Consider the following 16376-nt stretch of genomic DNA (forward strand, 5'->3'; position numbering starts at 1 on the left):
ATCGGCTACTGAGATAATTATGAGAGAGTCTGTTTCCCAGATTAGATGAGCCCCGCAGCCATGGTAGTTGAAAGGTTTCATTCTTCAGTTCCCTGCGTGCTGACTGAAGGCAGGGGAACATTTCTCTGCTAATGTGTAGTTTTGCTCTGTTCACTCTGAACTGTGTGCAGATGTTAAAGAGTTTTGCTGGTGGGAATGTTTGCCAAATGTTTCTTCTGTGACAGAATGACCATGCATTTGTCCAGCCTGGAAAGAGGAGGAGCACTGCATTGCTTTGTGCCCATCTAGAGTACTTCAGATGGGAAGCATTGAACGCTGTACTCGGGTTTGGGACTTTCACAGATTGTACTTCTTCTCAAAAGAATAGAGATGATTTTAGTGTAAGCTCATATGCATCCAGCAAAGAGCTTCTGAATCCAGCAGATGTCTGGGAATATTTGATGCAGAATGAGAGCAATTTTGTTTTGTTTCTGGAAGAAAGACTGTCATAATCCAGATCCAGCTGTGTCAGTAAAAAGGCAAAAAGTATTGCTTATTTCAAGGAAATAAGGAAATCTGTGAGATCAGGGAAAAGGAAATAAGTGTTCCCAGATTTTTTGCACATGGCTTTGAAAATTAAAGGCTAAACAATTCTGTTTTCTTCTTCTAAACCTAACAACTGCATTGTTGAATAAGTGATCTTTTTTCTTTGACTGAAGTGGTCTTCATGTGCCTATTCCTGTGGGAACAGCTACCTGCAAGCTTCCAGTGGAAAGTCTGGGAGGAAAAATCAGATGCTGATAAACAGGTTTTTGGGCACACACAGCACCGTGAATAAGGCAGACGCTGTTCCTGGTGGAGCTGTATATACTGTGCTGTGTTTCTGGCAACCAGCAGTACAGACTGCTAACCTCTCCCTGATCAATGCATTTTGTTCTCTGGGTCTCTGAATAGCACTTACTGCAGTGCTTTGATACCTAAAGAATAGTTTGAACCTTTCGTTTCCTTCAGCTGTTGCATAAGTTTCTGTTTCAGTAATAGGTGTCCTTCTCACATCACTTGTAAATATTTTACAGAGGGAGCAGATAACATTCCAGGAACGGTAGCATGGGAAGCAAAAGAAGAAAATACCGTCTACCTGAAGTGGTTGGAGCCTGCAAACCCCAATGGGCTGATACTAATGTATGAAATCAAGTATGGGCAGCATGGAGAGGTGAGGATTTGACATTCCTTCAAGAGTTACTGCTTGTAAATGATAATTCATACACAAAATGGGATCTTTCTTAACATGTTTCTGTGCAGTGCTGCAGATCACAGGTAGAAATTGGGGTTTCAAACACCCAGCAGCAGCCAGCATATCATTCCCTTGTTTTGTGTGATAATTCTGAATTCTATGTATCTCCTTAAGGTTTTTAAACAAAACCTGATCAGATGGAGCTTTTAGTTATCAAAATTAGCTTATCCTGCAGCTGTATTGTTTTCTTAAGAATGAAGGAATGTGGAAATACTAACATGAACTGTAAATTGTTTTTTTAGGAGAAGCGGGAATGTGTTTCCAGGCAGGAATACAAGAAGCTTGGCGGAGCTAAACTAACCCACCTGAACCCTGGAAACTATTCTGCTAGAGTCCAGGCCACTTCGTTAGCTGGAAATGGGTCATGGACTGAGCCAGTCTCTTTCTATGTGCAACCCAAATGTAAGATGAATGTTCACTGGCTTTGTCAAAGTGGTCTTCCTGATAATTCCTGCTTTTGGCATATGTAATTGGGCATATGAACCTCTTGCCTGTACTCTGAACACTCCTGTTATTTGCTGGTGCTTCTTTGGGAACTCTTCTCTGTTGCATGTTTTCAGCAAGCGTTGACAACCAGGAGGTGTATCTGAGGTGTGGTCTGTTTTCTAACACTCATTGTATTATGTGTGTAGGAGATGCAACCAGCTGGTGGGTGTGTAGAACACACTGCTGTGGCTTCCTGTGATGCACAACTATGCTAAGAATGGGATGGTAGCCATAACAACATGGAGTTGTATTGTATTGTACGAAACCTGGAGCAATAAGGGAAACCTGCTTTAAAATGCAGAATAATACAGGAAACAAAGCATTTGTTTTGATTTTTGGCTGGCACATTTTGTTAAATATCAAGATGCTTTTTCATATGTGACCTGTTGCAAGTGACATTTGATAAAGGTAACATCCTGATGAAGGGGTGATGCTGCTCCTGACACTGGGAGTAATTTATATGTTATAAGAACACCACCGTAGTGTCCACAGAGACCCTCTCCAGAACTTCTGTATTTAGTTGTAGAGCAGATGTAGCCACAGAAAACTGCAACTCCATCTTTTATTCCTTTTTGGTTTCCTAATTGCTGGATTTCTAAGAACTGGAAGAGCAGTGTGTGTATATTATAAGTACAAGCAGTTGCAAGGCGAACAAAAGGTGGAAAGAAGCTGAATATGCAGGTGAACAATTACATATTGTTCCCTGAGAACTATAAGTTCTTAAGCATAAGTTATGAAAACAAGCCCCAGACAGACACTGTTCTGTACAAAATCAATGCTTTTTACTGCCTGTTTCCTTATTCCGCTCATCTGCAGTCAGGGAGTGTTCCTGAGTGCATTTTTCCACATCAGACAAGAAAATGAGTACTTTGATTTCTTCCCTGTATGGAAATACACTGAGTGGGTTTTGAATGTTTCTTTGTTAAGGGAGGTTTTATAGAAACCCTGATACAATTGTTTTCTTGTTGGTTGCAGCAGCAAACTATGGGAACTTCCTGCACTTGATAATTGCGCTCCCTATTGCTTTCCTGCTCATCATTGGGGGATTGCTGATAATGCTGTACGTCTTTAACAAAAAGAGGTGAGTTGTATGTGCTTGTGGTTAAAAGTGCAGGAGGGGGATGTTTCATTTCAAATCCGTGCCCGTGAAGTTAGACATTATGAAGGGAAAAGGCATTCAGAGGACTTGAGAAGCTGAAGCAGATTCTGTTTTGTTGGTGTGTAAAAGGAGGTAGTTTAGAGTTACCAGCAAGCATCTGGCTGCTGCTTGAGATGTCAGGAGGCTTTTTTTACAGTATCATGTTTGAGAGGGAAGAGGAGGGCTTGTCAGGAACATATCCACTGGGGCAGTGATGGCAGGCTGAACCTATATGATCAGAACATTTGAGTGAAATATGGGTCAATATGAATAATGAAAACTTAGTTTCTGTTTGGGTTAACTTGATTTCATGCAAATTCTAGAGATTTTTTGAAGTCTTCACATCCACGTAAAAAATCACATCCTGGACAAAGCAGTTCATGGAACTGTTCCATTGATTCGGTTTCCTCAGTTTTGTTCTTTGTAACTAGTGATTTGTTTAATTATTATTTAATTGAAATACATGATGAGAGCTTAATACATGTCAGTGCCAGTGTTCAGCCTTGCCACTTTCTAGGTATGGAGGCTTTCTGTTACACCTGTATAAACGATGCTCATCGAGTATCCTATTATTTCCAGCTCTAATTCATTTGTAGCACTGCACACAGTAGGACCAGTTCTCAAGCACTCCAAAAAGGGCTTTGTAGCTGGTGAAGTACAGTACCTGCTTGGCTTTCCCTTGGGCTCTCCTAGGTTAAATGCCTGTTAACTCATCCTTCTTTAAGCTGTTGTTCCAGCTCAGAGAATGTTTTGTCTTTGATCTTCTGAGTCTGATAATTTCGTGTTTACAACCTGCCTCCTGCAAGAGCTCTCACAGTGCTGAATAAATGTGTCTTACTCTGAAAAACACCCCTGTAAAATGGGGGGCGGGGGGGATTTTTAAAACAGAAACATTTATGAAATAGTTGAATGGAATTCCCCATTAAAAACAGTCTTGTCCTTTGCTAGATCACTTCTCTCCCACAGTAGAACAGATGATGTTAAAGTATGTTCTCAGCCACAGGTCTCCTGGGTGTATCACCCTACAGCTGCCTTTCTTAAAGGAAGTTTACCCAGCAGCTAAAAGTACCTCGTGTTTACATTATTTCTGGTGCTGATTCGGTATAAAGAAGACTGCAGGCTTCCTGGGAAAGCTGTTCTGGGCTGTTTTCCCATTGATTATGTGAGGTGGAATAAGAACTTGGTTTGTCCCCTTTGTCTGAAAAGCTCTCCATGTACGGTAAATAATACTCTGTGGTTGAGCAAATGGTGGACAAACTATAGAAGAGGTGGTCTGAAATGCACTTAGGTTTAAAGAGTGAAAACCAAACAAACTTATTTCAACAGGAACAGTGACAGGCTGGGCAATGGAGTGCTGTACGCTTCTGTGAACCCCGAGTACTTCAGTGCTTCAGATGGTAAGTGCGGCCTTACACTTGTGATGCTTTCACTTTGATGTATTCTGTTTGTGTCCAAGTTTGAAAGGTAGGAATCTGGAAAAGGGATGTTGTAAACCAGCTTTCTCTCTTTGCTTTATTAGCACAGGTGTGAATCCATCATTAATAAGATGTCCATGTCACCTGTCTGTGGAAATTGGGGAGGGTTTGACATTTTTCCTGTAGTTTATTCAGTGGAGGCAAATTTGGAGGCATTAGCTTCACTTTCAGAGTATCATCTACTCATCCAGTGATATTTTCAGTGGAATAAAGGAAGAATTCATGAATTCATTGTTTCTCATGTTTGCCCTTTTAAGCCCTATTCTGACTTACTGGAACAAATCCGTGTCTTATTTTTGTGTGCTTCTCGTGGAAAATAGTAACACTTAGAAAAACCAATTCTGTCTCCTCATTTCCCATCCCAATAAAACTCTCTTTAGCCCAGGAGGCTAATGAGCTCAGCCTGTTTCACTGTTACATTTTTTTTTGTAGTGGGCACCATTAGGGTTAAAGGTCTGTCAGTGTTCATGCTATAATCCTCTATTTTTGCATCCTGTCATTTCACCCATCCAGAGCATGTGACACAACTGTCCCCTCCTTTGGTGACTGATAGGGAGCAGCATCAGTGACTACTCAGATGTCTTCTTGCCTGAGGCAGTCCTCCCTCCTGGCAGGCACCTTCTGAGATCTCTCTTCTGCCTCAGATCAAAGACTTGCAGCAGCAGCAGCAGGTTCTGCCTTTACTGGTGCAGCAGTGCTTGTACAAGTGATCAGAATAGTTTCATGCAAAGAGCCTACTAGATCAGAGAGTCTCTTTCCCTCTAGTCATAAAATCAATCTGTTAATAGAGAATACAGCAGACACTGAACTGAAAGAGATGATCAAGTATGTTTGATGCTGTCTGGAAGAATTAGGAAACCAAGGGTCCCAAGAAAAACTCAAGCCTGAAGAATTGATTCAAACCTGTTCCCATGCTGCTTTGGTGCCTTGAGGATCCTTCTTTCTATCATTACGTTAGTACTATAGTGAATCCACTTCAAGTCCATCTATACATTTATTTGTATGCCAAGCATCCATCCATCTCTGTATGAGAAAGACCATGGACTATTGGTGTGAAGTGTTCAAAATCTCATCATTGTTTAGTGTGTTTTACAATAGAACTCTTTGGGCAGTTGGTACCATAAAGCAGTGATCATGCATCTTGGACAAGTAAAACATTACGGCCTGTTCTTTCTCTCCTTAGTGTATGTTCCAGATGAATGGGAGGTGCCCCGCGAGAAGATCACCATGTGTCGGGAGCTTGGGCAAGGCTCCTTTGGAATGGTGTATGAGGGAATAGCCAAGGGAGTGGTGAAGGATGAGCCAGAGACCAGGGTGGCCATCAAGACTGTCAATGAGTCTGCAAGTATGCGTGAGAGGATAGAGTTCTTAAATGAGGCCTCGGTGATGAAGGAGTTCAATTGTCACCATGTGGTAAGTCATGATAAGGCTGTGATTTCATACAGCTGTGGTGCTTGTGGGCATGAGAGCGTTCAGGGTACATCTTCACTGAATTGGGATTTTAGGTTCAACTCCGTGCAGCTTTATAGCGTTACTGTGAAACAGGAGTCAGCAAGTGGAACCAGACCTGGTTTCAGATCTTTCCTGCAGGTTCACAGATGTTTGGGCCTACAGATCGACATGAGTAAATGGTTCCTACAGTTCAATTAGCTGTATTTGTAACTGAGCATTTGTTTTGTCTTTTCCAGGTTCGGCTGCTTGGTGTTGTTTCTCAGGGCCAGCCTACACTGGTTATCATGGAGCTGATGACACGTGGGGACCTCAAAAGTTACCTGAGATCATTGAGGCCAGACACAGAGGTGAGTGAGGAGCTGCGTGATGGGGTTTTTTATTTCTTCAGTTAGAATCATCTTGAATGGAGCAGCCTAGCATTGGAAGCAGCAGGCAATTAGCCTTTCTTGCCCTTCTGCTTAAGCTCTTTGTTTAAGAACAAAACATGAGCTGCTCTGTGATCTGCAACACGTTTTTTCATGAGGTAGCTGTTGCAAACAGCCCAGTGTGCTGCATGGATTAGGTCCCTTCTTGTGTTGCCGAGTCCTTCCTGTTTTCTAGGTTTGAATTAAATCTCTTGTCCAATCTGGTTCCTCATTAAGGTATCAAACTAAAAATTAGCATGCATGTTAGGTTAATTGTTTCATGTTGTCTGTTCTGCCTGTTGCCTGTCCTGGGAAGTAAAAATGTATTTTAGCTAATACGCTAGCCTAATATGTAGGCTGTCAGTCTAACAGCTAAAATTGCCACATATGGGAGAGGATCTGAAGGATAAAGATGACACACAGGTCACTTGCCACTGAGTATGTGCATGAGAGAATGAATAAGGTATAAACGGAGGGCATTGCATCTAGCAAGAACAGATTGATTAAGTGATTTGATACAGAAAATAATTATACTGAATACAGGATTCAGGAAATACCAGTAGGACTGTGGAACTAAGGGCTTGATTAGCATCTATGATTAATAATGTTTCAGGTTATGTATAAATAGTTTTGGTTGAATTCAACAAACTTCTTTAAAAGGGACAGTGACATGATATAAAAATCACCAAAATTATGAGCTCTGCTCTTGGCTTTTCTGTCTTGTGTGCTGGTGCTCTCAAAGCAGCCAGTGCTTGTCTGTTCCGAAATTCCCAGTCTCCCTTGATGTGCAGGGTAAAGAGTTGAGCAAAACCTGTATGAGGAGCTTCAATAAGGTGTGGATGGAGGGCTTGCCTGATCACTGCCTTAACTGATAATTTAACCATGCAGCTCCCATACCCATCTCTTCCTCCTGGGAATCCAATTCACTTTGGTCCTTCTGGGCTTTCTTGGTTCTATCTTCTTGGCTCTCATAGGGATGGATGTCCGTTAAGGATGGGCATTTAAACTCCATAGATGTAAGAGAACATCCTTGTACCACAATGTCTTTCTGGCTTGTATTCCCTAGAATAGAATGGCCTGTTACAAAAGAGCTATTTGGGAGTTCTGTTTGTAACGCAGCTTGATATGGCCAGTTTTCCCACTAAGCTGTGGTGTACGTAATCATGAGGTTTTGTTTCGCCCGGATCCTGTCAGGCTGAACTGTGATGATGTGATTTACAAACTAATAATGGTAAAAACCAGTATCTTGCAGATTGTTTTATCTGTTTTACCTCTTTTACCTTCTTAATCTTGCTCAGAATAATCCTGGCCAGGCCCCTCCCACTCTGAAGAAGATGATTCAGATGGCAGGAGAGATTGCTGATGGGATGGCATACCTCAACGCCAACAAATTCGTTCATAGAGACCTTGCTGCGAGAAACTGCATGGTGGCAGAAGACTTCACAGTGAAGATTGGAGGTGTGCTTTCCTGACTTCTACACTAACAAACCCCATCATCCTTCTAAGAAAATCAGCATTTTAGAGGCATTTTCTTGTTTTGAAAGCTGCTCAAAAGACCTTTTAGAACTTAGCTCCAGTTTAAATTTCTTGAAGCATGCTCCTTATGAAGGCTTGTTGTGATTTAAGACCTGTGAGCAGTCAACATTGAGTTGAAACTCTTGGAATACCTCTACTTGCTGTTGTTCCAGTGAGGAAATAGTATAGTATGTGGGTTTAAAAAGAGCAGTGATTGGAGGTGCAGATGCTGCAGACATCTGGGTGGATGGTGTCATTGCCACTGGTGTGTCATTCACTTGTCTGTTAATGTGCAGAAATAATTCCACCTCCTGTTTATTGATTCAAGGATAGGAATTTTAGTATCATTTTAAAGTCTATCTGATTTAGAAGTGGAATGTAAGGCTTGACTTCAGCTGGGTGCTTTCCAGTCTGAACTGGAGTTCTGCTTTCCAGACAACAGAATGGCTTTTCTTCTGCTCTGCTGTTCTTCCCTTTGCCATCCCTCCAAAATAGTGTCAGATGAGTTTTTTCAGACTTCTCTCCAGAGGATGATTTTAAGCTTTTGGCTGTTTTTGAGTTGTGCATATTAAAATAACATGTATAGCAACAGCCTTCTGCTGTAGGAAACTAATTCTTTTTCTCTGAGCTTAACTCAGCTATTTTGATAATTTGTGTAAGTAATCCTGTCATTTGGGAGAAAGAGAAAATGATTTCATTTTGAGTCAGTTAATTAGGAAATAAGATCTTTGGGGGATTTTGTGCATTTTCTGCAGGTTTGGGGGAAGTCAGCCTGACTCCTTCCCGCTCCAGTTTTCTCCCTCCTCTTCCCCCTCTCCAACATGTTTTGTAGTTCTTTGAACTGGAGATGGTGCATTTCTTCCCCTTAAGATGGTACATGGTTACCCCAAAAGCATTGCACGTAATACACTGCACTGCTCTCATTTATGTACCAGTGCTGAAGATCCCTTCATGGAGAAATGGTTTAGGAGCATCTTGACTGGAGTACGCCAGCTCAGGTGTTTAGATCTCAGAGGAAGAGCTTTATGCTACACTACTCCCTGCTCGTTGTCTGTTTCTTACTTGCATTACATCTTTAAAGATTTTTCCATTCAGCCAAGATAAAGTCACCCTGGTGTGTGGGAGTGATGGAATAGCTGCACAGATGGGCTTTTTAGTCATAATCACCGAGGGTACAGTGTCCCTAGCACACAAGGAATGAGAATGATCAGTGACTGGTCACTCATCCAAGCCTGGTAATAATGACTTCCATGGACTGGTAATAAAGGCTGTGAGTGAGAACTGGAGGAATTCTGTCCTCTTTTCACTCCACTTTTCCCAGCAGACAAGGGGCAACTCCAGGTCTCTGCTGATAAAATGGATTTTGTCCTGAGTCGGCTGTGTGAGCAGCCAGCATTTAATATGAGTAAGAGATTTGATGCCACCTGATTTATTAACTTTCTGGTTACTGAAAACACAGTAACTGGTTTAAATAGGCTGGTCCAAAACCCAGCAGTTTTGTGTGTGTCAAACGGATTGTACAGGGAAAAAATGCTGGACTAAGTCTGAGTTACAGTCAGATGAGCAGCGTTAGATCCAAGTCTTGCAAATGCTTGCGTGTTTACAGTTAAGGACATACATACAACACAAAGTATGTCTTTAATATTGGCCTGTGTTAGTCAGAAGTGAATCCTCTGTAGCATTTGAGATGGAATATTGTAGAGGAATTGCAAATTACACTTGGAGAGGATTCAGTAGAGAAGCATTTCCCTCAACATGTGAGTCTTCAATTAAAACACAATAGTATTAACTGCTAAAGGAGCTCTTTACGCTCTTTAAAAGGAGAAGAAAATCATGGAATTCAGTGAACAGATTAGTGGATTGTGTGACCTCCAGAAGACTTGGCTTCCTGCAAAGCTTGAGCATAAACCCTGGAACTTCTCATATGTAAATCATTCGGATTGCTCACCTCCTGAAGTCAGTTGGTTTTGTGGGGAGGGAAGCTAAGCAGCCCTAAGGCAGCAGGTAAAGGGCAGGGTCGTGGTAAGAGATTGCAGATTCTTTGCACCAAACTGTGATTCTGTGCTGGCTACAGTGACTTGTAATAAAGGAAATGTTCATCGTTTTATCCTGCAAACTCAAAACGCTTGCACCTTCTCAAAACATTTTTTCCTCCTAGATTTTGGCATGACAAGAGATATCTACGAGACAGATTATTACCGTAAAGGAGGGAAAGGTTTGCTGCCTGTGCGCTGGATGTCCCCAGAATCACTGAAAGATGGAGTCTTCACCACGCACTCCGATGTCTGGTAACAAAAAATGGGCTGGGAAAAACTGGTTTAGCCCCTCTTCTTTCTAGCCTCTTGTTTTAGTAGACTTAAATGTGCTTCTTCTCCTGTCTTTTCAGAAGTAGCTCCCTTTTTCCACTGCGAAGCATTCTGCTTTGCATTTCATATTTCCATTGCAAAGTCAGGAACTCACGAGGTTAAATTCTGCTCTCAGAGGGCAGAAATAAATGGATATCCCACACTGGAGGTGGCGGCATGTTTCCTGCTGTGGGTTGTAAAATCAGTTGTGCAATGAGAAACATTGCCTTCACCTGGAGGAGCAAGTTGTTGTTTTCCAAATTGTCCTCCTTCAAGAGGAGCATTAAAAGTTGCCAAGAATATAGACAGGTTCCTAGTACTGACCTGCTTTTCTATCAAAACCTTCTGTGTAAATAACAACTCTCCTTTCCCTCAAATGGGTTGTGTACACCAGCAGGTTTTTTCCTTGGGAGATCTCCCTTGTGTATATCCTCCTCCATTTGGAGCTTTGTTTGCTTGTTTTATATACCGCAAGATGCAGAAATAGTTCATCCTCTAAAAGCACATTGCCCAGTTGTTGTATTTGTCAAGTTATTAATAGAGGCATTCAGGGTATTTCAAAATACACTTCTTAGAAGAAATAATACCCTGGAACAATTCCCCTCGCACACTCCACACACCGCCCCCCCCCCCCACCCCGGACTTCTGCAGATAGGTAGGGAGGACTTGGCAGCAGATGAACGTGTACTGGCAAAACCTCTACTCTGTCTTTTATGGTTTCTCTGCCTTCCTAACAAGATGTTTTTACTGCTGATCTCTTCCAGAATTGGCAGCTGATTGCCTCCAAATGTCTAGAAGTCAGTAGGAATGGTATTTGAGTAGTAAACTGCATTTTCTTTAAACAGCTTGAGGATTTTGGAGCTGGTGGACTGTAGTCTGCAGCACCAGCTCTGAGTGAAGGGTTCATAGGGGAATCGTGCAGCAAGTAAAAAAGCAAAGCACCAGAATGCTGCTTAAATTTTTCTTCGCACATGGCTAGTAACTTGTTTATGAATCCAGTAACCCCCAGACTTGGAAGTAGATGAAAACAACCACTTTTAGTTGATGGGGAAGCTCTGTATCAGCCATTTATCTAACAGAACGGCCCAGGCATGCTTTTGGCAGTCCCCTGCAGTAAAAGAACTTTGGGACTTGTAATGGTTTCACAAAGCAGACAGATACTTGGAATATATCACTAGAAATCCCTGGGTGTAGAATGAGCCTGGAGTGAGGAGCTGGCAAAACCTGCCTGCTCTTACCGTACAGGAGGAACTTCTTCTGAGCCCACCCATTGTATCAGAAGTGGACTGCAGCAGATGAGGGGTTCAGCTTGGATGACGCACTGCACTTGTTCCGTGCAGGCTTTCCTTTAGCCCGGAACTGTGAAGTGACGTTACTGATTAACCATAACTCAAAACCCAAACAAAAAACCCCATAGATGTGACGCCAAATCAGGCGTCAGAGGTAAGTCAGTGCTTCAGTTGTTGCAGGAAAGCATGTGAGTTCTCCCCTCAGTGTCAGCAGGATTTGACGTCCATTGGTCATTCAGTCCAGAGCAGGGTTGAGCAAACAATATTGCAGCTTATCAGTGGGACAGTTTGAGATATCCTAGCCAGAAGTCACGTCAAGGAAGGTGGCAAAGATCATAAGATTGGAAAGCTTAAAAGGAAGAAGACTAAAATCTGACAGATTTTTACTCGAAAGCATAGAGAGGAAAAAAAAATGCTTTATGGAGAGGAGGTCCACAGCTCTTACCAGTATATCACAGTTCCTCTTTGTCACCTTACTTGTTACAAGTGACTTACTCAGCAGTTCGGTTCACATAGGTGTGCTATCTTGAGGTGCAAAAGCCCTGCTTCAACATGAGGAATATGCTGTTTGTTTAGAACATGTCTGTGTTTGTGTTTGCCACATACATCCACAGCTACAGATTCAGGAATTTCAGGCTGAATTCCAGTGCAGTAGAGCTTTTGACTTAGCACTGTCGTGAAACACTCTCTGTTGACTTGATCTGCTTGTGGCTAAAAGGATCATTCTGTCATCCTTACCAATAACTTTTAGACCAAACACTGTACATTGAAGGTGCCTTTGCCAGGAAAAACTCCCTGACTCCTTGCATTGGTTCAGATTTTGAAGTTGCTTCATGTAAACCATGTAACTTGGCTGTTTTGGAGGCCATTTATTTTTGACAACCGGTAAAAACTGTTGAGATTGCTTTTCCTGCCTGTTTAATGGGATATTGTGACATCTGGTTCCATGTTCTTCGAGATCAGTTGTAGAAGCCAAAATGTCAAAAAGACACAACTGTGCGAGTGGTCAGAGTCCAGGATTTATAAGCTGTAAGGTGAAATGGCAAACTGCAGAAAGAGCATCTGGAGGTTTTGAAGGGTGGAGCTTTGCTTTAGCAATTCATTCTGTTATTGCTTTTCAGACGGGAGAATGAGGTAATTAGAGAAGACTGTTTTTGTTGTCGTTAGGGAAGGAGAACGTTTTCATGCAATCCTGTTCAGGGTGAGGGTGTTTGTCTATAAATAAGTCCTCAGCATCTTGCATTCTTTCTGAGCTGGCAGTTGCCTTGAAGGAGCAACATAAGTTTATTTGTTATGATAATAGGAGTAGTAGGTGTGCAAGGCTTGTTCTCCTTATTCCTGCAGCGATCAAAGCAGCTTCAAAGGCACCAAAGCGTTGAGCTGACCCTCTGTCCCTCCCTCCCCTGAAAGGCAAACAATTGCAAGTCTGTTTGTGGCTTCTGGCTCCAGATGCAAACTATTTCAGATACAGTGGAGAATGAAAGATAAAACCACTCTACCATAACCAGCTAATAATACTGGACTCCTGTTTTCATAACAGTGCCCTATTGAAACAGTGCTGTTTTTCCTCTAAGCTTGACTCAGCAGTTTAGCCACACAAGACAACATCTAGATGTTCCTTCTTGTGCACAGCAGCTCTAAAAGTAGATGACTCTTCAGCGCAGACAGTTTGAGCCATGTCTGCTCAATAAGCTAATTTTAAATGGAGATATTTTTAGCAAGTGTCAATACTTACGTCCAAACTCCCCAATTACATAACTGTGCTTTCTTCACCAGTAATCAATTCCTATTATTAGACTTCTTGTTTCACTTCTGCTGTCCTTTGTAGTTAGTTGGAAGGAGCTAGAAGCTCTGTTTCAAGAGCAGAGTTACATACATGTTGCAAAAGGGATAACTGAGGTTCTCCTGGGGGCTGAAATGTTTTGCTCCTGAAGCAGTAAATTAGGGTCTTGGTTACAAGAAGCTGGAGAACATTCACATTTCTCCCTTGTCTCTTTCCACAATTGGCTTTGTTGCTTGCTGCTGTGTGTCAAACGCTTTGATCCTCACTTTGCACCTTTGACTTAGAGCGTGGCAGGAACCAAAGCGGAGGGATAAATGGAAGGTATTACCCAAGAAGTGTTTATGTGCCTGGGGAGCAGGGGTTGGTGTGTTTGCCTGCTCTGTGGTAAGGCAGATGAGAGGTGCAGGTGCCCAGAGTGTGTTTGCTGGGGCAGTAACAGGCAAATGCAGCATTTCAATCAGATTGGAGCAGCTCAGGTATTTCTGATGAGAAGCAGCTTAATTCCCTGCACACAGCCACACGGATGCTAATGATGAGGTGTGCGTCCAGCCTGGAAGCACAGAGATAGGAACAAGGGGTTTTAAACTACCTTTTTTTCCCTTACCTGCATCTTCCCTTTCCCTTGTTCTTCCCACTTCTCCACTGCTCTTCCCACCTCGCAGTGTGCCTAAAGTCTCAACTCAAAGCCATGGGGAAGGAGATGAGATGCGAGCCGGCTCTGCAGGCAAGCTCACAGCTTAGATCTCCTCCGAGTTCTGGTCAATGCAGTGAGTTTGCGGTGGCTTTTTTACTGATTGACCTGTCCAGAACCATGTAACCAAAGTAGCATCATGCAAGAAAAACACCCTGGTGAAGATGGCTTGGCTTCCTAAAGTTCTGGTTTGTTTTCCAGGTCTTTCGGTGTCGTGCTGTGGGAGATCGCAACGTTAGCGGAGCAGCCCTACCAAGGCATGACCAATGAACAAGTGCTCCGCTTTGTGATGGAAGGAGGCCTGCTGGAAAAACCAGACAACTGTCCTGATATGCTGTAAGTGTCCGCAGTTACCACTGTTCTCAGTGCACAGTTCATTCTTCCTGACTCCTTCAATGTCCTCTTCTGCCCTGTCTACCGCAGGAACGGGTAGTGAAGAGTGATAGTAATGTGAGGTGCTGATTGAGCAGTCTCTCTCTGTCTAGTGTTTTATCGTACTTCGACCAGAAAACAACTTTCTTCGTGGCCAGGATCTTACTTTGGGCTATCTCCTGTAATAAGGAAACAAAAGCCAGCCTGTGTGTTCCTGAATAGAACTGTCATAAAACCTTAGAATGGTTTGGGTTGGAAGGGACCTTAAAGCTCGTCCAGTTCCAACCCCCCTGCCACGGGCAGGGACACCTCCCACTAGACTTAATAAAAGCTCCTAAGTGACATTTGCTGCAGCAGAAGGCTTTGTGCCTAAACCTTGCCTTTTCTGCTTAAAGTAACTCTGTTGAGCGTAAAGACAGAAAAGAGCATAGGCTGAGCTGAAATGTGTTGTGCATGAACTCTGTGGGATCCAACTTCAGCTCAGCATCCACATAAAGGGATGTGTCATTCCTTTGTCTGAAGCAGCGTTGGATTCGCTCTTTCGGTCACAGTGCTTATCACATGGAGATAAACAAATCTCCTCTGCTAACAGTTTCCTCTCTTGTAAGCACAGAAAGGAGTACACAGAGAAACCTTTGCCTGCCCCTAGAATCAATACCAAGCCTTGAGCAGAGGAGGGTGTGCGGTGCAGCAGCTTCAGTTTTTAGCTTTACATTGTTGAAATACTTCTGCTGGCTTTTGTGTACAGCGGTTTCAGTTGTTCAGACTTTATTACTTTGATACCCTTCCCAAAGTGGCTTTTGGGAAGGAAATACTGCGTCTTGCAGTTATTGAAATTCGTTGGAGGCCCACGGAAGGGATACAATCACTTAAGGGCCTCAGCTGCTTGGGATTCTTAGGAAAAGAGCTTTTTTGGCTGGAGCGCTGGCTTTGGTTTCAGATGACAGGCAGAGTTGTTTTGTTGTTGGAGGGGGGCGGGTGGGATATGCAGGGGGAGGTGTAGCTGCCATGTGATTCCTCTGTTGCACATTCCTTCCCTTCCACGATGCTGTGCAGAATTCCTGGCAGTCCGATGGACTGGGCATTGTTTAGCACGGTCAGAGCTGTGTGATGGAGGGGGGGAGCGGGCAGAAATGGGGCAAGAACAGGGGGATGTGAAGGGGTCAGATCTATCAGAACAAGGGCTCAGCTCACAGCTAAGGCACATCCAGTCTAATGGTGTCTTCTTTTTGGTGATAGGTTTGTATAAAACATCCTGAGTCTGTCCAAAATGAAGACATAATTAAAGAAAAGGATGTATTGACCTTAGTTGCTTATTGTGACTTGCACTAGCTCCCTTTCAGCTTGTTTTGTCTTTGCCTTAGGACAGACACTCAAGTCTGCTGTAATTCAAATAGGCTGTTGTAGGAATAACAGTAGGGAGCTCCAGGAATAATCTTCACCTTTGTTCCATGCATTTGGCATTCAGAGAACCTGTTCTGCGTTACTATGGTGCTTTTTTCTCTGCGTGTTGTCGCTGCTTTCCCTGTCTCCCATCCTGGTTGCCCAAGATGCTGTAAAGATGCTGTGTAACGCTCTGTAACCTGACAACTGGTGCCAGTCCTGAACCTCACATGTGTGGCTGCTGGCAGGGACAGAGACCTGGGCCTTGGCAAGATTCCTCTGCCCTCTCCAGCTGTCTGATAGTCTGCTCCTCAGCACCAGACCTAGCAAGAAAATAACTGAATGGACACGAAGGTGCTTGTAGCAGAGTTGCAGAGAGCCCCAAGATTACGTATGGATCTTGCTGTGCATCCCCCCCATATCTCAAGCACTTTATGAAACCCTTTGTAAAATAAGGGATCCTCTTTTTTGTGGAGCTTCATAAAAGGTCCTGTTCAAAGGCAGGTTTCGTGGCATGTGTGTGCTGGAGGAAGGTACTTTTCAGACAGCCCAGATTCTTACTGGTGGAGACCAGCAGGTCTCTGATACTTTAATATTAACTCATGGTGTTAACTCAAGATGTCCAGAAAGCAAAGTCCATCTTCTGCAGGGAAGCTGATGCAATTCTTGTGCTTGGTACTGCAAGAAAGTGAGAAAGGGAGCCAGGAACTGCAGTTCTACATCTCATGTGCTGAGGCTGCAGGTGCAGAGGTAGTTCCCTTTAAATTAGT

General features: G+C 43.1%; 1 protein-coding gene across 2 annotated transcripts in view; it reads left to right on the forward strand.

Moving 5' to 3' along the window:
* The window catches only part of IGF1R (insulin like growth factor 1 receptor), a 179980-nt gene that overhangs the window by 150525 nt on the left and 13079 nt on the right, over nucleotides 1–16376 (forward strand). Inside the window, exons 12-20 of one of the 2 annotated variants that reach the window (XM_065688733.1) lie at nucleotides 1056–1192; nucleotides 1516–1675; nucleotides 2735–2840; nucleotides 4224–4294; nucleotides 5556–5785; nucleotides 6061–6171; nucleotides 7527–7686; nucleotides 9902–10031; nucleotides 14053–14187. In XM_065688733.1, coding sequence (XP_065544805.1) covers nucleotides 1056–1192; nucleotides 1516–1675; nucleotides 2735–2840; nucleotides 4224–4294; nucleotides 5556–5785; nucleotides 6061–6171; nucleotides 7527–7686; nucleotides 9902–10031; nucleotides 14053–14187 — 1240 coding nt within the window. The remainder of the gene's footprint in view (nucleotides 1–1055; nucleotides 1193–1515; nucleotides 1676–2734; nucleotides 2841–4223; nucleotides 4295–5555; nucleotides 5786–6060; nucleotides 6172–7526; nucleotides 7687–9901; nucleotides 10032–14052; nucleotides 14188–16376) is intronic. The other variant, XM_065688732.1, reaches the window with a different exon arrangement.

Source organism: Lathamus discolor, chromosome 8 (genome assembly GCF_037157495.1).
Source record: "Lathamus discolor isolate bLatDis1 chromosome 8, bLatDis1.hap1, whole genome shotgun sequence".
In the NCBI taxonomy this organism is placed as follows: domain Eukaryota; kingdom Metazoa; phylum Chordata; class Aves; order Psittaciformes; family Psittacidae; genus Lathamus; species Lathamus discolor.